At 50.5% G+C, this 22,860-nt stretch overlaps 2 protein-coding genes across 7 annotated transcripts in view; one reads left to right on the forward strand and one right to left on the reverse strand.

Annotated features, from left to right (window-relative positions):
• The first annotated feature begins 755 nt into the window (after nt 1-755).
• On the forward strand, nt 756-10,360 carry NMRAL1 (NmrA like redox sensor 1). Of its 3 annotated transcripts, none has more exons than XM_047838221.1 (6): nt 756-806; nt 1,327-1,399; nt 4,601-4,839; nt 7,208-7,457; nt 8,506-8,696; nt 10,074-10,360. In XM_047838221.1, the coding sequence occupies exons 2-6, from the start codon at nt 1,360-1,362 to the stop codon at nt 10,251-10,253; spliced, it is 900 nt and encodes a 299-aa protein (XP_047694177.1). In that variant the 5' UTR covers nt 756-806; nt 1,327-1,359; the 3' UTR covers nt 10,254-10,360. The 3 variants fall into 3 exon arrangements, with proteins under 3 accessions (XP_047694177.1, XP_047694178.1, XP_047694179.1); XM_047838222.1 differs by lacking the exon at nt 756-806 and adding an exon at nt 1,013-1,031; XM_047838223.1 differs by lacking the exons at nt 756-806; nt 8,506-8,696 and having other exon boundaries at nt 1,214-1,399; nt 10,074-10,242.
• A 5,802-nt stretch (nt 10,361-16,162) lies between these two features.
• Nucleotides 16,163-22,860, reverse strand: part of DNAJA3 (DnaJ heat shock protein family (Hsp40) member A3) — a 29,459-nt gene continuing 22,761 nt past the window's right edge. For 2 of the 4 annotated variants that reach the window (XR_007147734.1, XM_047838209.1), the window contains 2 exons: nt 17,989-18,105; nt 17,200-17,336 (listed from right to left, as the gene is read on the reverse strand). Coding sequence is in view for 3 of the 4 variants with exons in the window: in XM_047838209.1 (XP_047694165.1) it covers nt 18,002-18,105 (104 nt within the window). In the remaining variant the exon portion in view is untranslated. Of the gene's footprint in view, nt 17,337-17,988; nt 18,106-22,860 lie in introns of all 4 variants that reach the window. The other 2 variants (XM_047838212.1, XM_047838210.1) reach the window with 1 other exon arrangement.

A 22,860-nucleotide genomic window follows, 5' to 3' on the forward strand; every position in this document is an offset into this window, starting at 1 on the left:
CATGATCTCATGGTTTGTGAGTTCATGCCCCGCGTCAGGCTCTGAGCTGATAGCTCAGAGCCTGGAGCCTGCTTCAGATTCTGTGTCTCCCCCTGTCTGCCCCTTGGCCGCTTGCACTCTGTCTCTTGCATTGTCTCAAAAATAAACATTAAAAAAAAAAGTAAAAATGATAAAACATAAGGAAGCCTAAAATGCACACTACCTTGTGGGTTAGTTATCTCCACCAGTAGATTGGGGGAAACAGCAGCAGATTTAGTTGGGTTTCCCGGTAACTCCAGTGCCAGGGTATTTAGACAACAGGTCAATCAACAAATATTTACTGAGCGCCTACGTGCCAGGTGCTCTGCTAAGTGCTGGAAATTTAGCAGTGAATACAGAGATGTACCTGATGTTATGAAGATGACATTCCTGGACGGGTCAATACATTTTGGAAGGAGTGAGTGAATGAAAGAAAAAAAAATGAAAGCTCTTATCCATTAATAAATTTTCAGGTGAGGAGCGACAGGAGAGGAGTGTTTTAGTTGAACACAAAGAAATCTCACTTTTTCTGTAAAAAAATAATTCAAATCCGTACAACTAGAAGCAACCTCAAACATGAGTTCAGGCCTTGGGTGTTGAGAGTCCCAGATGCAGATTTAATTATCCTTAGGTGACACCTACATCTGCAAGCTCAGATGTTCAGGCAGGATAAAGACGTGCGTTTCTGTTTCTGGTCTTGGTTTTCGGCTTCCGCAGGCTTCAGCGCCAGCATCCCGCTAACCCGCTCCGCACGCGAACTCAGAAGAGCCCCGAGGTCGGCAAATCCGGTTTGTGCACGCCCGTGGGGCTGCTCGCAGCGAGAATTCTAGCCTGGGTGGAACGAACCATCCGCGCCCGCCAAGGGGGTGGTGGGTCAGCTCCGCGCGCCAACAGCGCCGGGACGGTGGGAGTTCAGAAGCCGCGCGGCCTGGGGTCCCCTCACGCAGGACGGCCTAGAGGGCGTGGCTTTTCCAGGACAAGGCTGGAGCTGCGGGCGGGACCCGCCTTCTCAGGTTCCACCCCTCCTCCCCCCCCCCCCCCCCGCGGCGGTGGACTCGGCTGCAAATTCCGGGGCCCTTGTTCCCTCCTCCTTAGTTTCCCGCCTGGTCTGAGGCAAGGAGGTACCGCAGGCCCGGGCCACCGCGCCGGGTTGTCCGGCGCGGAGAGGGGGCGGAGCGGGCCGGGGGTCGCGGGGTGCCGACTTCTCCCGGGCTGGCCTCTCGTCGGGCCCACACAGTGCGCTCCCGGGGTGGTCCCAGGCTGGGACCCCTGTCCTCTTCGCCAACCCGAGCGTCCCACGGTTCCCAGGCTTCAGGGACCGCACTTCCCGCTCCGGCCCGCATGGCGGACAAGAAACTGGTGGTGGTGTTTGGAGCCACAGGTGAGCGAGCCCAGCGCCGCCCCGCAGAGCCTGGGAAACCGAGGGGGGGGTGGGGGGGTGGGGGGGAGTGGGGCAGGGCTGGAAGGAGGGTCCTGTGGCTCGGACCCCTGACCTGGCCAGGGACCCTGGAGCAGGACCTGGGAGCACATCCTGTTTGAATTAAAAAAATAATAATAATTACTTTAACTTCTTGAAAAAGTGACAATTGCACATAATACCAAAATTAAATCTCCCTCCTACTTCTGTCTCAGCAACCCCATCCATCTCTGTCATCGTTTCTTGAGTATCCTACCAGATTAGATATGTACAAAGATTTTTTTTTTTTAATGGCAAAGTGGCTTGCCATCATGTTTTGTTCTTTTTTGTACTGTATGTTTTTAAATATGTGTACCAGCTTAAGATCTAAATCTCATATACATTTCACCCATTTAAAGTGTGCAGTTCGCTGGTTTTTGGGAGCCTCGTTGGCTCAGTCGGTTAAGCCTCCGACTGTGGCTCAGGTCATGATCCCCAGGTCGGTGAGTTCCAGCCCCACCTGGGGCTCTGCACTGACAGTGCAGAACCTGCTTAGGATTCTCTTGCTCTCCCTCTCTCTGCCCCTCCCCCACTTGCTCTCTCAAAATAAATACTTATAAATATTCTTATTCAAAAAAAATTTTTAGGGGCGCCTGGGTGGCGCAGTCGGTTAAGCGTCCGACTTCAGCCAGGTCACGATCTCGCGGTCCGTGAGTTCGAGTCCCGCGTCGGGCTCTGTGCTGACAGCTCAGAGCCTGGAGCCTGTTTCAGATTCTGTGTCTCCCTCTCTCTGACCCTCCCCCGTTCATCTCTGTCTCTCTCTGTCTCAAAAATAAATAAACGTTAAAAAAAAAAATTTAAAAAAAATTTTTAATGTTTATTACCTTTGAGAGAGGGAGAGACAGAGTGTGAGCAGGAGAGGGGCAGCGAGAGAGAGAGAGACAGACAGACAGACAGATCCAAAGCAGGCACCAGGCTCTGAGCTCTGTGCTGACACAGCCGGTTGCAGGGCTCGAACCCACCACCCATGAGATCATGGCCTGAGCTGAAGTTGGAGGCTGAACCAACTGAACCACCCAAACTTAAATAAACTTAAAAATAAAGTGTGCAATTCACTGGTTTCTGGTATATTCACAGAGCTTTACCCTCATCCTTGGCAGTTTTGGAACAAGGTCATCTCATCACTCCCAAAAGAAACCTCACACCCACCAGCAGTTACTTTACTCTCGGTTTCTTCAACTTTCCTCAGCCTTTGGCAGCCATCAGTCTACTCTGGATCTGTAGATTTGTCCATTCTGGACATTTCATATAAATTAAATCATACACTCTGTGGCCTTTTATGCCTGGCTTCCTTGACTCGGCATCGTGTTTTTGAGGTTCATCCATTTTGTAGCAGGTGTCAGTACTCCATTCCTTTTTTATGTCTGAATAATATTCCATTTTATGGGTAGACTGCATTGTGTTGATCTACTCTTCCATTGCTGGATGTTTGGCTTGTTTCCAGCTCTTGGCTGTGGCAAACAATGTAGTGAATGTTCATGCACAGGTTTTTGTGTGAACATGTTTTTAATTTTCTTGGGCATATATCTAGAGTGGAATTGCTGGATCATAGGGTAACTCTGTGCTTAGCACCTTGAGAAACTTCCAGACTCTTCGAAAGTGACTGCCCCATTTTCTGTTCTCACCAGTACTGTGTGAAGGTTGTTGTGGTTCTGCAGCTTCCCTTTTCCACTCCAGGATAGGTCATGTTCACCTGTCCAAGTCATACGCACAGATCTGCCAATCTGCCAGTGATTACTTTGGCGTGGATTGATCACTTCCTTAACCAGATTCTTACCAAAGGACATCTTGTTTCTACAAATTTCCACTATTGCACGTAGTACTGCATTCACTTTTCTCGTACATGTGTTTATGGATGATTTTTTATTTTCTTCCTTTTGATGATTTTACTTTTTGTAATTTTCTCCTAAGTAATCTGTGTACCCAACATGGGGCTCAAACTCACTACCCCAAGATCAAGAGTTGCATGCTCTTCCAGCTGAACCAGCCAGGCGCCCCTCAGTCTTTTAGAGAAAAGATGTAGGTAATACTTTATTTCTTAAGCTAAGCAGTGGGTACATGGGTGTTGGCATGCCTTTGTGTATGTGCTAAATATTTTACAATAGATTTATTTTTTTTACAAGTAAACTCTGCTCCCAAAGTGGGACTTGAACTCCCCGAGTTTGAGTTGCATGCTTTATTTACTAAGCCGGTCAGCTGCCCTTGTAATACATTTTATTTTTTATCTTTTTTTTTAATGTTTATTTATTTTAAAGAGAGTGAGCGTGAGCAGGGGAGGGGCAGAGAGAGGTACAGAGAGAGTCCCAAGCAGGCTCTGCATTGTCAGCAGCGAGCCCGCTGCGGCGCTTGAACTCACAACCGTAAGATCATGACCTGAGCCGAAGTCAGACACTTAACCAACTGAGCCACCCAAGCGCCCATTTTAAACATTTTACAAAAGGTTTGATGCTAAAACATTGATGAACTTTGGAAACCATATGCTGAGTGAAAGAAGCCAGACACAATAGCTACATGTTATATGATTCCATTTGTGTGAAATGTCCAGAATAGTCAGATCCATAGAGACAGATCAATACAGACAGAAGGTACGTGAGTGGTCTGCCAGGGCTGAGAGGGAGGGGAATGGAGAGTGACTGCTGATGGGTGTGGGTTTTCTTTTAGGGGGCACGAAATATTCTAAAATTGATTGGGATGATGGTTGCACGCTCTGAATATACAAAAAAACAAAAACCCACTGCACTGTACACTTTCCTTATTTATTTAACTTGAAGCAGTGAGTCTTACCGGTGAAATTCCAGGCAAGTCTGGTGTGTGGACGGCAGCACAAGTCTCAGCTGCCTCATAGAGGTATCTGTTTACTCTGGCTAAAATCGGCCCACTAGTATGGATTTGCCAAAATATTTTTTAAATAAATATAAACCGTATACCCTGTAAAAGGTGAGCGGATTCTATCTCAATAAAGCTGTTATTTTTTTTAACGGTGTAAGGCACTTCATGAGGATCACAGGTGGAAAGGGCCTGGGCGTCTGGCTGTAGTGGAGCCTTCCCTGAGGGGCTTTGAGGGGCTTCCCCTCAGCCGGACTCCCAGGCAGGCCCATCCCCGCAGGCCTTTCTGACTCTTCGCAGGTGCTCAGGGAGGCTCAGTGGCCCGGACGCTCCTGGAAGATGGGACATTCAGGGTCCGAGTGGTCACTCGAGACCCTAGGCAGAGGGCAGCAAGGGAGCTGAGGCTGCAGGGTGCAGAAGTGGTGCGGGGAGACCAGGATGACGAGGCCAGCATGGAGCTGGCCCTGACCGGGGCCCATGCTACCTTCATCGTGACCAACTACTGGGAAAACTGCAGCCAGGAGCAGGAGGTCAAGCAGGTGAGGGCAGGGGGGAGGGCGTGGGGAGGCCAGGCTAGGAGCAGGGCATCTCACTAGGAGCTCCCTGGGAGGCAGCTCCAATTTGTTAGAAAGGGACTGACCCTGCCTGTGACCCACTGACCACTGCAGACCTTTCCCCTCCTCTTCCATGCAGTCCACCTGGACTTTAATGAGGATAGGAGGCAGCTGCTTTCTTTTCTGGTGGTTTTTATTTTAATTTTAAAAGTGTATTTACTTATTTTGAAAGAGAGAGAGTGAGCGGAGAGGGAGAGAGAATCCCAAGCAGGCTCCGCGGTGTCAGCACAGAGCCCAGTGCGGGATTTGAACTCATGATCTGTGAGATCATGACCTGAGTCAAACCAAGAGTTGAGTGCTCAATCAACTGAGCCACCCAGGCCCCCTGATTTTTAAGATATCATTCAAGTACTATACACTATGCCTTTTCAAAGTGTATAATTCAATGTGTATGTATACATATGTATATATATATATATATATATATACACATACATATATATATGTATATATTGTGCAGCCATCACTGTTACCTACCTAATTCTAGAATGTTTTCATCACCACAAAAAGAAACCTTTATCTATTAGCAGTTATTCCCCATTCTTCCTTCCCCCCCCAGCCCCAAGCAACCAATAATCTACTTTGTCATCCATTGACTTTTTACACTTTCTAGAAAAACAACTCTGTTGACCCATAATTTCCTGGAAATAAGATGCACACATTTTAATTGTATAGTTTGATGGAATTTGAAAATCAATATACTCATATATATATTTTTAAGCTTAGTTATTTATTGGGGGGGTGGGTATAGAGGGGGAGAGAGAGAGTGAGAATCCCAATCAGGCTCTGTGCTGTCACTGCAGAGCTCAACATGGGGCTCCGTCTCATGAACAGCAAGATCATGACCTGAGCTGAAATCAAGAGCCTGATGCTTAACTGACTGAGCCACCCAAGCACTCCTAAATAAACCCACATATTACCAATCTAATCAAAATACATTTCCATCATCCCAGAAAGCCCATGTCCCCTTTGTATGTTGTATGTTTCTGTTTATTGTTTTCCACCCACATTCTCTCTAGTTATGGAGCCCAGGTGGCAGGGGGAGGAATATGGGACGGAGAACATGAGACATAGCCATCTTTCGCTCTGAGGATGGGGACACTCTCACAGAGCCTGTCACATAGACTCAGGTATCTGTGGGACGTGTTGTTGGTGGCAGAGGAGAGGCCCCGGCTGTCTGTCACTTCATCTTTCAGCCCTCCCTCGTCCATGACCAGCTGCAGCTCTGCTCTAGACATGGACCTTCCCTGCCCTGGGCTTTATTAGGGGAAAAAAAGGCCTTTGTGAAATAAAGGGAGACTGGACGGGCCCACTGGTCTTTAAAGTTGTTTTCAGCCTTGACATTTTCTTTGAATCCACTTACAGGGGAGCCCTTCCCATAGAGTAGAGAAGGACAGCTTCTCTGGTTGATGGAGGGAATGTTAGGTCATTATCCTGATGGCCTGGGTTCATGTCCCGTGGCTGCCATAACCAGCCAGCTGGCTCAAACGACAGGAATTTACTCTCATTCTGGGGGCCAGAAGTCGAAAATCCAGGAACCTCCAGAAGGAGACTCTAAGGGTGATTCCACTCCTTGCCTCTTCCAGCTTTTGGTGGCTGCTGGCTCTCCTCATGGCCATCTCACCCCAATCTCTGCCTTCACGCAGGGCCTTCTCCTCTGTGTGTTCTCTTCGGTCTCTTGTAGGGATGCTTGTCATCAGATTGAGAACCCACCTGGAATCATCCTTAGTTCTATCTGCAGATTTCTTTTCCCAAGTAAGGTCACGTTCACACATTCTGGAGGTTAGGACATGGACACATCTTTCTGGAGGCCACCATCCAACACATCCTTATGCAGCAGGTGGTGTGGCTCTCCCTGTTTAACTGACAGTTAAGTGCATCACAGCCCCGGGTAGCACCTGAGCAGTATGTGTGCCTAATTGCTGAGCTGTACCACCTCCCTAGCGGACTGCTGGGGCCTTCCATCGATGGTGGCTTTACACGGAGTAGGCCGAGCTGGGAGACCTCTGTGTGGCCCTCTCCCGACCTTCCACCCCTCCTGTCATAATGCACACATGTGGGCCGCAGTTGAGCATATTGAGAAGTAGGACAACCCAGATGATCTAGAGAAGGGACGCTAAGGTAGAAGGCTCACAGTCCACGTGTGGAACCACGTGTGAGAGGGACAAGGGTGAAGTGGTGTTGGCCTCTTTGCATCAGGCACGGTGGCAACCAGGGCAGGAGAGCCAGGGCTGTGGCTGGGGATACACTTCTTCCCTCTCAGCTCTGTGATTTCTCCTTTCCTGCCCACCAGGGAAAGCTGCTGGCCGATGTGGCCAAGCGCCTGGGCCTTCGCTACGTGGTCTACAGTGGCTTGGAGAACATCAGGAAGCTAACGGCCGGGAGGCTGGCAGCGGGCCACTTTGACGGCAAAGGGGAGGTGGAGGAATATTTCCGGGACATCGGAGTTCCCATGACCAGCGTGCGGCTGGCCTGCTATTTTGAGAACCTGCTCTCCTACTTCCTGCCCCAGAAAGCTCCGGATGGAAAGAGCTACTTGCTGAGTGAGTGCCCTTCCTCCCTTCTCGAGCATCCACTGTCACCAAGGGGAGCAGTGGGTGTTGGAGAAAGCTGGCTAGTCCTCAGATGGTTCCGGGTCCAAGCCCTGGTTCTCTAGTGTCAGGCCTGTGACACTGGGCCTCTGCTTCCTGCTCTGTGAAATGGGCATAACTGACCTTTGCAGGGGCGTTGAGAAAATCTGCCAAGAGGCAGTGATGCGATGCTTTACAGAGCGCACTTGTTACTTTTCCTTCAGAAGTAAGAGAGTTGGGAAGATCAGGTCCAGTGAGGTCGGTGTCCTGACCCAACCACCCCTCACCCTCTGCATGAACACAGGCTCACCCTCGCTTGAGTCCTGCCCAGCAGGGAGGGTGAGCAGTCTGGTCCTAGTGTTGGCACACTGGCACCGCCCTTTATAGTTTGCAAAGCTGGTCGGGGATCCCTCTTGTGTTCCGTCTCTGGTTGGAGCTCTGTCCCTACAAGGTCTTTGGGTGACCTGAACGGGCAGCTGCGGTGGCCCCTTCGCCTGGGTGAGGAATGTGGCGGGACCCACGTGCTCCTGGCGCTAATCTAGACATTGCCCTGCTCTCCACCAGACCACCGTGGCAGGTGGAATCACTAGTAATTCAGCACATTTATGGAGCACCTGCCATGTGCTGCTCTGGTCCAGGCCCTGGCCTTGACTCTCTAGCACTCTTGTTAGCAGACTTGGTTTTCCACGGCAGGAATTCCAGATATGACCAGGTGCCCTGGGTCCAGCGCCTTGGGAGCAGCCCGTCCATTTCCTTCCTGTTCTGGTCTTAGCCCTGAGGGGGTCGTAGGTCCCGGGTTCCCTCCACTCTATAAATGGAGTAACAAGGGCTCATGGTGTCAACAGGGGACCGTCAGGGTGGCAGAGCTCGGATTGGATCCCGTTTCCTTACTGAGCTGCACTGCCTTGCTGCCGCCACAGACACCGGAGGGTGCTGACGTGTGCACGTGTCTGGGCGATGGGCTGGTGGGAACATCAGCCACAACCCCAGCACATCCCTCTTCCCCCCACTTCCCTCCCAGGCTTGCCCATGGGTGATGTGCCCATGGACGGCATATCTGTGACCGACCTGGGTCCCGTGGTGCTAAGCCTGCTGAAGATGCCAGAAGAATACATCGGCCGGAACATCGGGCTCAGTACCTGCAGGCACACGGCGGAAGAGTATGCCACCCTGCTCTCCAAGCACACCGGCAAGGCCGTGCGCAGTGCTAAGGTGGGCCCCTGCTGGCCCCTGGGCCCGGGCTGGGTGATGTCCTAGCTCCCACCAGGGTGCTCCAGCAGCCCGGGTCTGGTCGTTCTGATCCCCAGAGGGAGCTATGGTTGGTAGGGAAGTGGTATGGTATCTAGGGCTGCCCCACTCTCTGGGCAAAGTCAATCTGAATTCGTCACTGTGAGCATTTGTTATGCTGTTCTTGGGAGCCACGGGTGGCCACTGAGAGAAGTTTTTGGCCTAGGCAATTGACTAAGTGGCAAGGAAGGTTTCTAGGAAGAGGGGACACTAGGGGCCAAGGCAAGGAGTGAAGGAGGCCAGAGAGATGGGCCCCACTCCTGCCTCCTCCTGGCCTGGCTGTGTCCCCGCTGACCCTCCGTCTTCCCCTTAGGTGCCTTGTTTCTTATTTGTCCTTCCCATTATGGAAGTAAGACTTATTAAAGTCTTAGAAGCTCCCACGTTATTAAAAGACAGAAACCACCTATAGAGTTCCAAGACATGAGCAGAGCAGTGATGGGGAGGCCATGGCAGGACATGTCTCAGGTGGGTCAGACCCCCAGAATGGGATCCTGCTCCCAGCCCTTACGGCCCACCAGCATGCAGGCCTTGGGGCACAATCCCTGACCCTCTCTGCCTCAGTAGCCTCATCTGTAAAATGGGTGGATGAATAGAATTCCCTTCCTTGGTTGTCAGAATTTAACAGAATAATCAAGGTAAGCACTTCCTTAGCGCAGTGAGGTGCTCTAGAAAACGTGCCCTAAATGGCCACGCATTACATCTAAACAAAAGTCTGAGGCAACCATGGAGGATTTCAGGAGCTGAGGAGTTCAGGTTCAGTTTGGTCAGGAACTGGGAACAGCTTTGGTTTTTGAGCAAGAAAGTGATGTTTGCAGAGTTCTGGTTTGGAAAGGGCTGAGAAGTTTCCATCTTCTGATCTCAAAAGAACAGCATTTATGATTTTTTTAAAGTAATCTCTACACTCACTGTGGGGCTTGAACTTACAACCCTGAGATCAAGAGTCACACGTTCTTTGGACTGAACCAGCCAGGCACCCCTTGAACGATTTAAGTTGACTTAAAACAGTGGTTTTTTAGCTTTAATCTTTTTTTTTTTTTTTTACATTTATTTATTTATTTTGAGAGAGGGGGAGACAGGATCCAAAATGTGTGGGGCTTGAACTCACAAACCATGAGATCATGACCTGAGCCAAAGTCAGATGCTTAACTGACTGAGCCACCCAGGTGCCCCTAGAACTGTAATCTTTTTAGTAGAGGGGTTTTCAGATGAACTTACTGGTAAGGACCTGGGCTGGTACTGAGTTGCCAACAGCCGGGGTGCTAGTGATGCTGACAGACCCAAAAGACTCCCCTCTGCTTCCAGACGACCCCAGAGGACTACGAGAAGTATGACTTCCCTGGCGCCCGAGACCTTGCCAACATGTTCCGTTTCTATGCCCTGAAACCTGACCGTGACATCGAACTGACCCTGAGACTCAACCCCAAGGCCAAGACACTGGACCAGTGGCTGGAGCAGCACAAAGGGGACTTTGCTGGGCTCTGACCCTGCCATCTCTCAGCCCCGTCTGGGGGCACAGGAGATACAGTCACAGTGATCCGTTCTCGTGTTGCAAAAAGTTATTTTTTTAAATAAAGGCCATTGTTTTCACAGATGGCTTCCAAAAGAAAAGAGCTTTGTTTCAGGGACTGGGGTTGGGGTGGCAGCTGCTGAGGCATGAATATCCCAACAGGAAGTATCAAGTGGTGGAGACGCAGCCCCCTCCCTTTGCAGGGGACTCGAGGGCTGAAGACACACAACTTAAATGCAACTGTAAGTTTAGTCCGGCAGGTGGGAGACCATGCTGTGACCACAGCCCAGAGGAGCGGCTCTGACCACTATTTGTACTACGTTTGAGGACAGAGGGGATTCCGCATACCAACCATAAGCAATGCCTTTTGACATCGAGGCAAATACAGCCTTCATCTCCAGAGAGCTGGTGAGGCCAACCACACATTCTTTCTTGAAGCTTGAAGGCGGCAAGACCGGCCCTTTCTCCCTTTGTCTCTCCTCCCCCCAGTGGCAGCAGCCCTAAGTAGGTCATCTTCAAAACAGGCCAGGCAAAACATCTGGAGGGCAGTGACAGACCGGATCAGAGGTCACCATAATTGCACACCACTGAGAAAAAGTAACACGCTGCTTACAGCAAAGGCTGGGGAATAAAGCCAAGGAAGGGAAAGCACTGCCTCGCCTGTAGTGTCCACATAGGACCGGGAAGGTAGGGGTGGTTCACCCTCTCCTCTCCTGCTCACTTTACAGAAGAGGGAGGAACACCCAGAGAACACAGGTCAGATGCCCGAGGTTCCATGACAGGCATGTTTTTCCTGTACGGATTTGCGTATCGTCCGTCACAGCTCTTTACTACCCTGCCTTAGCCTTGGTACCTGCAGTCATGAAGACTGACAGCAGTCCCACCAAATTCATTTGATCCATGAATTGATGACTTGAAAAAGCATCTGACAGCTTACCATTGTGCCAGGTGAACAATGTTAATCAAAAAGGTTATGGTCTTTACCTTGAAGAGCTTTGGTTGGTGGGAGAACCAGATACAGATATGCATGAATAGTTATAGATTGACATAGGGCTGCAGAAAATAGGAAGCACGAGAGCACCTGGGTGGCTCAGTCGGTTGAGCATCCAACTTCAGCTCAGGTCATGATCTCGTGGTGTGTGAGTTCAAGCCCTGCATTGGGCTCTGTGCTGACATCTCAGAGCCTGGAGCCTGCTTTGGATTCTGTGTGTGTGTCTCTCCCTGTCCCTCCCCCACTTATTCTCTCTCTCTCTCTCTCTCTCTCTCTCTCGCTCTCAGAAATAAACATTAAAAAAAATTTTTTTTTAAATAAGAAGCACAAATAATAATGGGAGGAGGGGGCCTACTTTAGGGGGACAGGGACAGACTGAGGTATAAGGGGAGGGCAGCAAGCCCCTAGACAGGGCTGGAAGGCAAGCAGCATCAGCAATAGAATGTGAGAGGCCATCTGCATCCAGCCCTATGTGATGCCCAAGTCTCCCATACCCGAGGTTGGGAAACTCACCAGCTTGGGGTTGAGTCACTGTGATGAGATCCTGGAGTGGCCTGTGGTCAGTACAGAGCCTGGGAGGAGTCCACTGTGCCCAGATGCAGAGCAAACCAGCAAGCCTGCGTCGGGTTCCAGGCGCGCCTCGCCCAAAGGGATAGGAGCTGGGCACATTGCTGAGCCTCGCCAGTCCGCTTACCTGGCCAGGCTGTTCTGAGGATGCCATGAGATCATTTGTGCAGAGCAGCGTCTGACATCCCCGGGTCACTCTCCCCCTCCTTCTGAGACACATGGTCAAGCCCTGCTAGCCTCCAGTGCCCTCAGCCTGTTCCCTGCCCCCATCCCAAGTGTGGCCAGAGCAGTGGATCTCAGTGGGAACAGCCCAAATCCAGTGAAATAAATAGACAACAGTCAGGATGCTCCATGTGCTATGAGCTGTCCACACTGCACACAAAAACCAGATCCTAGGTGGTAGAACTATTCTGTAGGATATTACAACGGACACACGTCACAATAGATTTGTCCACACCCATAGGATATACACCACCAAGAGCAAACCCTAATGAAAACGTGACTTTGGAGATAAATGATGTTCATCAGTTGGAACAAATGTCCCACTCTTGTGGAGGTGCTGATAGTACAGGAGGAGGGGGGGCTGTGCACGTGGGGCCAGAGGGTTAAAAGACAACAGTCCTAGTATTTAAACCTTCTGATCTGTAATAGACATTCATGTCAATCCTCTTCCCTTGGCCCCCATCGATCCCCAAATGGGGCTGGAGAGGAACTGGCCCTTCCCATACCCTGGATACTCAAGTCGAGGTGCCTGCCTGGCCCAGGGTGCTCCTGCCCCGCCTGTGCATCACTACAGGAAGGAAGCATGTGTGGATCACAGCTCACAGAGCCCTGGGGAGTCTGGGTCAGCACCGCACGGAGGGGATGACTCCTAGCACCACGACATCTGCTGGTGGAGGCGTCCCCAGCTGGGTGGATGCCACGTGTGCCTGGTTTTCTGAAATTTGGTACCTGAAATACATTAGTTCGCTGCCAACATTTTTCATTTTCTTAACTGGTAAACTATACAGAAAATTTACCATTTTAGTCATTGTTAAGTGTACATATAATTCAGTGGCATTAATTACATTCACAGTATTGTGCTGCCCTCACCAGCATCCCTCTCCAGGACTTTTTCATCTTCCCAAACTGACACTGTCTCCGTTAAACACTAGCTTCCCGTTCCCCCTCCCCCAGCACGAACCACTCTACTTTGTCTCTATGAGCTTGATGACTCCCAAGTACCTTATGTAAGTCGCTGCCAACATCTTAAAATGAGACAACTCCATAGCGTTGTTGATGATAGCCAAATGCTGGAAATAACCCGAATGTCTATCAGTGAATGGCTGGAAAACAAAAGTGGTCTATCCACAGAATGGAATTGACTCAGCCATAAAAAGGAACAAGTACCCATCCGTGCCACAACATGGATGAAGCCTGAGACATCGTATTAAGTGAAACCAGAAGGAAACAAGCCACCACATATTGTATGATCCCATTCACATGAAATGTGCAGAGTAGATGAATCCTAGAGACGGGGAGTGGGTTTGTGGCTGCCAGGGTCTGAGGGACCCGGGGAAATGGGGAGGGACTGCTAATGGAATTGGGGTTTCTCTTCAGGGTGATGAAAATGTTTTAAAATGGATTGTGGTGGGGTACCTGGGTGGCTAAGTCAGCTAAGCATCTAACTCTTGGTTTGGGCTCAGGTCACGATCTCATGGTTTGTGAGTTCGAGCCCCGAGTCAGGCTCCACACTGAGTGTGGAGCCTGCTTGGGATTCTCTGCTCCGCCTCTCTGCCCCTACCCTGCTTGCTCTGCCTCTCTCTCAAAACAAACACAACAAGATCCAATTAAATGTCTATAAGAAACCCATTTAAAAAAAAATTAACTGGGGCATCCAACTTCGGCTCAGGTCATGATCTCGCAACTCCTGGGTTTGAGCCCTGCTTCAGGCTCTGTGCTGACAGCTCAGAGCCTGGAGCTTGCTTTGGATTCTGTGTGTGTGTATCTCTCTCTCTGCCCCCCCTCCCCACTCACCCTCTCTCTCTCTCTCAAAAATAATAAACACTAAAAAATTCTTAATAAAATAAAAAAATAAAATGGACCGTGGTGATGGAGGCACAACGTTGGACTTAAAATCCACTAAACTGTATGGTTTTTTTTTTAAATTTTTTTTTCAACGTTTATTTTATTTTTGGGACAGAGAGAGACAGAGCATGAACGGGGGAGGAACAGAGAGAGAGAGGGAGACACAGAATCGGAAACAGGCTCCAGGCTCTGAGCCATCAGCCCAGAGCCTGACGCGGGGCTCGAACTCCCGGACCACGAGATCGTGACCTGGCTGAAGTCGGACGCTTAACCGACTGCGCCACCTAGGCACCCCTAAACTGTATGCTTTAATGGGTGAATTGTACAATATAGGTAACCCCAAAAATGAGGTAACTAAAATCTCCACAGAAGAATCTGGATGCCCAGCTTCTCTTGCAGAGCACCAGACGATTTGGTAGCACAGGGTCTGAATTCCCACATGGCCCCCTCGGGTGGAGCCGAACAGCCACCCCCTTGAGACAGGGCAGCCAGTGTCCATCACCCGCACCGCCTCCTGGGTTCTGCACAACTGGGAAGCACGTCAGGGCCCACTCGCTTTATGTAAAGTTGCCGGCTGGCTCATCTGTGACCCTTCATGAGGATCATGCCAAATAAAATACAACTTTTGGTTAAAAGATCTGGGGCGCCTGGCTGGCTCATTCGGTAGAGCGAGCGACTCCTGATCTCAGGGTGTGGGTTCGAGCCCCATGTTGGGTGTAGAGATTACTTAAAAAATCTTTCTATAGATAAATAATTATAAGATACAAAGTGCGGGTTTCCCAGTGCTAAAACACGCCTTCTGCAAGAGGTGCGAGTGTTCACTTAATTCGGGGACAGGCCCCAGGGTGGCAGGAGAGCAGAGTGAGGGCAGGGCCATCCTTGGACACACGGTAGCCAAGAAGCTTGTGGGACTGGAGAGGATTCTCGTCTTTGAGGGGGGTCTTCATGACAAGGAAGGCGGAGTTCAAGTCCACCTAAACCCAGAGGCCTCAGGAGAATGGCCCAGGTCAGAAACATATCAGAGCAGAGACCCGCCGGTGTGATAGAGCCAAGTTCCGGTGCCCAGGTCTTCATCACCCACACATGGCCGTGCCTTCCCCCATCCTCCCTACCCACCTACCTTTCCACTCCTCTCAATCCCCAAAGGCTCAGGGGCGGAGTTACTTTTTTATATTTTTGAGGGCCTCGTCTCACGTTCCAGCCTCAACTCAGAGGCTGCAAAGTCTGGAGACCAAGGCCTCGAGACCCTCCTGTGGGAAGAAGCCCAGTCTGAGTCTTGAGTGGGACTTGATTGGGCAGGCGTTGCACTGCCCCCTTCCGGCCAGCAGGGGAAGGACGGCCTGGTGCAGCAGGGATGGTGTCTGGCCAGCAAGAAAACCACCTTTTTCTTTCAAAGTCTCCCTCCAGACTTGTGCTTTCAAAAGACAGGACATGAATGGGATTTGGCTGGACTTCTCCAGGAAGAAAACTTAAGCTGTCATGAGGCACTGCCCAGGTCCCACCGCTGGACCTGGGATCTAGGACTGTGCCGGGCCCATTCTGGTGAAGGGAGAAGTATCTGATGCTGGCATGAAGTCACCGTGCAGCCTCTTTGTGCCCACAAGGTCTTCCCCAACGTCTTCACCCGGCCCAGCAAGTGCTCTCACACCTCATGTGCACAGCCTGGAACCCTGGGATGGGTCTGAGCTATGTGCTCAGGGTCACTGCAGCTGTGCAGCCATCAGGGCTTCTGTGGGACAGCCTCTGCTGGGAGCCCAAACCAGTTAAACTACAATCAGCAAAAACTTCAATGTAAAAAAAAAACAACAACATTCCTCTGAAAATAATGGAGGAGAAAAAAAAAAAATCTAGTGAGGAAGAGAGTGACATGCAGGGCCCCAAGTAGGCCAACACTGCACATCTTCTCGTGGCCCCCAAAGAAAGTTACACGCCGAGAATTCCAGAACATTCAATCAAATAAACATAGTCTCATGGAAAGCCCCCCCCCCCCGCACTGGGATCTTGGAGGGTCAGTGTTTGTCAGAGCACCATGTGGCCATCATGGCGCGTGTGCTCTTGGGCTGGAGTGACTCAGTGGATGGGGGCGGCCCCAGGAAGGCCAGAGGTGACGCGGGATGGCCCCCATGTGTAGATGAACATCAGCAACCCCACTGCTGAGCCCCCTGTGAAAAGTAGTTTGAACTCTTTCAAAGAAGAATATGACCACAATTTAGGCTTTAAATAACTTTTTGCAGTAATCTTATTTACATGGATACAGAATCATTTTACATTCTTAGATCACAGTAATAGATGCTTTATTTTGTAAATTATGAAGGAAAACAAAAAGGAAACTATTTGTAAGCCTTCTCCATTAGCCTGTCTTACCAGTGGGAGGATCTGGAAGCATGTGGAGCCCGCACACCCTACAGGCTGAGACTGGGGACAGTGTGTTTTGCTCTGGCTGGACGGTGAAACCTTCAACCTTTCAGACTGTGCTTCCCTTTTCTGAACAAACATTTATAGAGACGACAGCAGTTCTCAACACTGAGCAGTTTACACACACTTCTAAAAACCGATGTCAGCAATGTGAGTGGTGAGAACCAAGCCACTGGCAGGCAGAGGGGCAGGCCTCTGGGGTGACAGGCTGTTAGTCGGCCCTGGGCTGTAGCAGTGACCATCTGGGGTTGAGCAGAAGGGCAAGAGTCCCCCTTAACGCCTGCCCCAGGACAGAAGAACTCAACAGTCAGGGACGAGAAGCCACCCCACACAGGGTGGAAGCAAGGATTATCCGTCCTGACAAAGATCTCGGCCCATATGGTCAGGAATGACATCTTTGGGGACCCCCTTGGTAGGTGCGTCCCCAGGCCCCAAGGCGCCTACGTTCCAGCTGTTTGGGATCTTTGGGACATAAACTCCGACAAGAGCACAGGGTGTCCTGGCTGAGGGGTGGAGGACACTGTGGGGCGTGCAAGCTCCAGGTTCCTCAAAAAGACAATCTGGCAGAAAAGACTCATTCCAGAAGCTCCCGGAGGTTTGCTGAGAGGGAAATTAATCACTTCATGACTCAGTGCAGCTTAAGGCTTCATTTTTAAGCTGTAAGCATGGCCTTTAATTCTTTAACTAATATCTCCACCACTTTTGATTCCAAATTAGAGTTTTAGCTCTGCAAGAAATGTCCAGTTGTTTTACTCTGCCTGAGCTAGAAGAGGCCAAGTTACCTACCCATGGACGGGAAATTTCCACCATCCCTTATGGGTGCCACGCCCTACTGCCCAGGGGCTGTCCCCTATGACTAGTCCGTGGAGAGGTGTGTTGTCACATGGTTTTGCTGTTGCCAAGGTGGTCCAGGGCCTCTGCAGGCAAGGGCGCAGTGTTGCTGTTCCGGAATCCTTCCAGGGCCCTGGCCACACGGAGGGGCTGCTGCTCCCGGCCTAGTTCCCAGTGGACCGTTTTCCTGAGCCAAGACACAAATGGTCACAGTTCACTAGCACTGCAGGAAGAAGACGCCCTGCGGGTGAGCTTCTGTCATCCCTGGGAAGGAGCTGCACGAGGAGTCCCAGGCACCAGGGACCAGAACAAGAGAAGAGCGAGTCCCGAGACACCACAGTGAGCGAGCACGACTTGTGGCAGCCCCCTGAGGTTTACATGGCCCTGCGGCTCCCAGGCAGGGAACATGACTCCACAGGAGGTTGGGGGGGAGGGGGGTCTGAGTTCTAGGCCTGGCTCTGCTGTGACTCGCCCTCTGTGACTGTGGGCAGCCTGGTTCCCACCAGTGTGGTACGCGGCCCCCCTGGAAGCTGGCGGAAGGAGGACTGTGAGGCAGCCCCCCATGCAACCTCTGCAGAAGTGGACATGGCAGAAGGCCGGCCGCTGCAGTCTGGTTCCACCCAGCACCGCCGGCCAACGCCACCACCCTGCCCTGATTCAGGCCTCTCCACGGGCCGGGAGGCCTGGCTCTGAGTGGAGCCAGATACGCCACACTTACACTGGCAACCCTTCCAAGCCTGGGAGCAGGGAGACGGGGTATGATATTGGTTAAGGTGAAGGAAAACAGGGTTAGTTCACAGAGGGAAACAAAGGGGGAAGAAACCTCGGGGTTTTCCTACCTCGGCTGGGATATCAGGAGGTAAACATTTTCTTAAGTTTGGAAAGGAATCCCTCCTTGTCCTCCCCAGCCTCAGGCCTAGCCTTGCCTCCTGCGGAGCTATCCATGGTCCTGCCACCTGGGCACAAACAGCAGAAAGAACTGGGGTCAAGGGAGCCACCTCCAGGAGTCCCATCCCTGGCCCCGCCTACCCACACTGGCCACCCAGGGGCTTGCCACTCAAGAAGCCAACAAGCACCACCCCGAGAGGGGAGGGAGTGGCTCCCAGGTCAGCCAACGTGGCCTCGCCTGTTAGATGACTGAAGCAGAAGGGCCGCTCAGTGCTTTATTTAGTGTATCCCGACTGCTCCTTGAGTCACTGACCCACAACAGGGAAACAAGACAGAGAGAAGGACAGTGACCAGCTAACTCCATCTGAACAACTGTAACAACTGCCAAGTGCCACATGCCTTCCAGGTCAGGCCACACAGATCCCACAGTAGCTCACTCAATCCTTTACACACAAATTTCACACATTAAAAAACAAAACAACAACAACAGAAACCACAAAAGCACAGAGAGAGTTATATTAGATAGTTTGCCCAAGGTCTCAGAGCCGGTAGGTGGTGGGGAGAATGGAGTTCAAACACAAGCAGCGAGGGCCAGAGCCCAAGCTCCTAACAACCAAGTCACTGACTCCAAGCAGGTGAAGAACACGTACCAAGACCAAATGACCAGCTTCCACGCTCCATACGTGTGCACCTGGGGTCTCTGGGACACCCAGGGAAGGGACTCGCTGCCTTGTGGAATCCCACGACACGTGCACTTCTTCCCTGTAACAACAGCAGTTGGGCACCCTATGCGTCCCTGGGCAAACTCCCTGTCAAGGGCATGTGACCCTACATGCCCTAGAAACAGGGAAGCTACTTGGCCATTTTTTCAGGGCCCAAGCTCAGATTATGGAGATCAACTCTGCTGCATAAATCTGTCCTTTTCAAGATCTGCCAACCACTAGGCAGGCAGGACAAGCTTCTGCCATGAGCTCCTGTACTCAGCACAGGGCACGTTTCTAACATGCTAGGTTGTATATGCCAAGTACAGTGCATAGCGCAGTAAAAAAGGATCACGGTTCCCAAGATCTCAGTCTAAAATGCCATCATTAGTGAGGGGCGCCTGGGTGGCTCAGTCAGTTAAGCGTCCAACTTCAGCTCAAGTCATGATCTCACGGTTTGTGGATTCAAGCCCCACATCGGGCTCTGTGCTGACAGCTCAGAGCCTAGAACCTGCTTGGGATTGTGTGTCTCCCTCTCTCTCTGCTCCTCTCCCCCTCGCACTCTCTCTCAAAAATAAATAAACATTTTTTTTTTTTTTAATTGAAAAAAGAAAAAAGATGCCTTCATCAGTAAGAGGCCCAAAGCTCTGGGCACCAGGCTCCAAGCAGGGGTGGGTGGAGTCGCCCCTGGGTACAGCACCCTGGGCAGTCTCGTGGACCTGGCATGCTCTCAGAGCTCAGAAACGTCTTCAGAGAGAGCAATAGCCCCAAACAAGGATGTGCTAACCAAGGTGTGAGCTATCACCAAAGTTAAGGTGGCTGAGTGATCCCCGACTCCCAGGGTTCCCCAGCAGAGGACCCCGGGCACTGCAGAGTCACCAGAGCAGATCCCCGTGAGAGGTGCCCACCGCCACAGGTTGCAAGGCCATGTGTGCCTTCCCTTAGTCCCTCACATCCCCCGTTCTGATGTGATGGCTTAAGTAACAAAGAGCCTCCTCACACAAAGCAACCCGCAAACCAGAAATTTCCCATCACTCCTGGGTCTCCCTGGACACAGGAGAGGAGAGTACGGACTGATTTTATCGTGCCCTTGCTCTGGGAATGGCAGACCTTTGTGCGTGCGCATGCGTCACTATGAGTTATAGCTGACGGAGCTTTTAATGTGTGCCACGTACTGTGTCAAATGCTTTACCTACGTGATCTCATTTAATCACGTAAGAACCCTATGAAATACAGGCTGCTATCATTTCCAACTTACAGATGGTAAAGCTGAGGCCTGGAGAGCTGAAGTAATTTGCCCAAGCCTTTACAGATGATAAGGGCAGAGTGGGGCCTTGCCTCGTCCGTTGCCAAGCTGTTAACTACGAGTCACAACAGGGCACAGAAACTCAGACTGCCGTCACCCTCCTCCCCGCAACTCTGCTGTCATCATCATCCAGAAGGTGGGAAACGGTGATGCCCCCATGGCTACACGTATGTGAGCCACAGTGGCCAAAGGCCCCAGAATAAGCAACCAGTTAACAGGTTAATGATTCACAACAACAAAAATAAAACAACAAAACGCAAACATGCCAGATCACCCCCTACCACCAGGAACTCAGGTCTTATCTCTATTTTAAATCTGGATAAAAGGACTCCTTCAGGAATAAGGTTTACTGGCAGGGACATCAAAGGCTATAAGCACTAAATTTAAAATTCTGAACCAAATGTCAGGAATAAACTACACACATAGATGACAAAGTCTATATACACACTGTTTCTCTAACCTAGGACAGGAGGAGGGATGTGTCCTTACGGATGTCGCGGACACTCAGATGCCTTCTGGTCTCAGGACAGGATACAAACAAAGGCACTGTGCTTCTAAAGCTTCTTTAAATACAGCCAGCATGTCACTTGTGCCTTTAGAATAAAGAGGAAATGCCCACTCCAGCTGAATGGGCACTACATGACCATTTCTAGTCTACACCTTCAGAAGGTGACCACACCCAGAGGGGCTGCTCAGCCAACACAGAGGTCCAGCCTGAGGCCACAGGTCTCTTCTCTCCTGGGGAAGAGCTTGTACTCCCATCTCTCAGAGTATCTCCCAGCGACATGAGAAAAACGAATTCAAATAAACTCAGTCAACATTTGAACTGTGAACCAGCCCTGTGCCAGGTGCCATGGAAAGTGTTGGGGGATTCAAAGAAGAAACACGCCAACTTATTAGGCAGGGATTCCAAGTTAGAGCTGCCTGATAGCTGTTTATACTGTGATCCCAGGGGAAGAGTAACAATCATCCCAGGAATATGGGCCACCTTTTTGGGCCAAAATGTTTTTTCCATCGGCACAAGCTTCTCTTAAGAGAAGGGTTCAGCACATATCCGGGGCTCAATGCTTGCTGTCTTCTCCCGTTATCTATAAGCTGGATGACGACACGGACTCTGTCTCTCTGTGTGTCATCTCTTAGCATGTAACAAATGCTAAAGGAACGTATGTTTGAAGAAACAGAGACCGAGAGGACTCCAGGACCTGACTTCTGGGGACCGGGGCCGCCCTGCAGGTGGAGGTGCAAGTCTATACACACAGCCTGACTCCCTGAGCCGACTACACACACAGGCTGAGCCAGCAAAGTACCTCTCGTTCTACTAAAATTTTGTCTTTTCCTTCATCTTCCTCCTGCCAGCACCCTGTGTGAAGGTCAACGCTGCCAACTCTGTCAGAGAGGAGAAACGGCAGGTGGGATTCCCAGACAGTGAGCTCTGGAACTGCTTTCTACATCTCCAGGTAAATGTATGTGTACTGTCACCAAGAGTTAACGAGGACCCAGAAGCACAAACCCTGAGCCACACTGTTTCTAACTCAGTCTCGCAATAATAGACTTTGCCGACTCCCTGTGTCTTCTATGCTCAGCCCTGAGTACTGAGAGTCCCTGAGTGCACGGTGTCTTTCTGGACTTTCTGATTCACAGAATGGGGAAGAAGCAAGGGTCAGCTGTTAAGGTTTTCACCAGCTGTACTAGGGACCAAAAATAAGCAAGGGATATTAAATCCCCCAAACCTTTTGGGTCGGTTTCCTATGTAATTATATCTACTCCAAATGCCCTTCAGGTGCCCTTTTCCCTAATGAAAGTATAGACGCCCAGAAATCAGTTTGTACCTGACAGCTCCTGTCAGGTTCTGAGGGCTCCCTGACTCACGTGTACTTGGAGGCTACTAAAAAAGTGATCTGAGGGGCTCCTGGGTGGCTCAGTCGGTGAGCGTCCGACTTCGGCTCAGGTCATGATCTCATGGTCCGTGAGTTCGAGCCCTGTATCGGGCTCTGTGCTGACAGCTCAGAGCCTGGAGCCTGCTTCAGATTCTGTGTCTCCCTCTCTCTCTGCCCCTCCCCTGCTCATAGTCTGTCTCTGTCTCAAAAAAAAAAAAAGAAAAAAAAAAAAGTGATCTGAGTAACACTTTATTCCACGAAGCAATGATACCTGAACATAACTGTTTCTTTTTTTTTTATTAAAAAAAATTTTTTTTTAACATTTATTTATTTTTGAGACAGAGAGAGACAGAGCATGAACGGGGGAGGGTCAGAGAGAGAGGGAGACACAGAATGTGAAACAGGCTCCAGGCTCCGAGCTGTCAGCACAGAGCCCGACGCGGGGCTCGAACTCACGGACCGCGAGATCATGACCTGAGCCAAAGTCAGCCGCTTAACCGACTGAGCCACCCAGGCGCCCCTGAACATAACTGTTTCTGACATAACTTCAGTTTAAGTTTTGTTAAATGCTTGAAATAAGAGATTCAGACTCTACTTAAATAAATATGACCCACTGTTAGTGAGGTTGTCAGGAAATGAGAATTATAAGTACTGTCATATTTTCACACGCATTTTGCAAAAATAACTGTCGTCACAGTATAATGAAATTTAACCATGTCTGGGCAGCATTCTTTGAAGCCAATTCTAAGATTCTTAAATGCTATTTAAAAAATTATGTCCAGGGCCCCTGGGCGGCTCAGTGGGTTAAGCGTCTGACTTCGGCTCAGGTCATGATCTTGCAGTTTGTGAGTTCGAGATCTTGCAGTTTGTGAGTTGGGCTCTGTGCTGATGGCTTAGAGCCTAGAGCCTGCTTCAGATTCTGTGTCTCCTCCTCTCTCT

Source organism: Prionailurus viverrinus, chromosome E3, assembly GCF_022837055.1.
Source record: "Prionailurus viverrinus isolate Anna chromosome E3, UM_Priviv_1.0, whole genome shotgun sequence".
Lineage (NCBI taxonomy): Eukaryota > Metazoa > Chordata > Mammalia > Carnivora > Felidae > Prionailurus > Prionailurus viverrinus.

Excerpts from the sequence above, each read along its gene's own strand:
- NMRAL1 (XM_047838221.1), top strand. The coding sequence starts at position 1,360 with ATGGCGGACAAGAAACTGGTGGTGGTGTTTGGAGCCACAG. Across the intron at positions 4,840-7,207 it reads AGGAGCAGGAGGTCAAGCAG|GGAAAGCTGCTGGCCGATGT; the intron begins GTGAGGGCAGGG and ends CCTGCCCACCAG. Across the intron at positions 8,697-10,073 it reads AGGCCGTGCGCAGTGCTAAG|ACGACCCCAGAGGACTACGA; the intron begins GTGGGCCCCTGC and ends CTCTGCTTCCAG.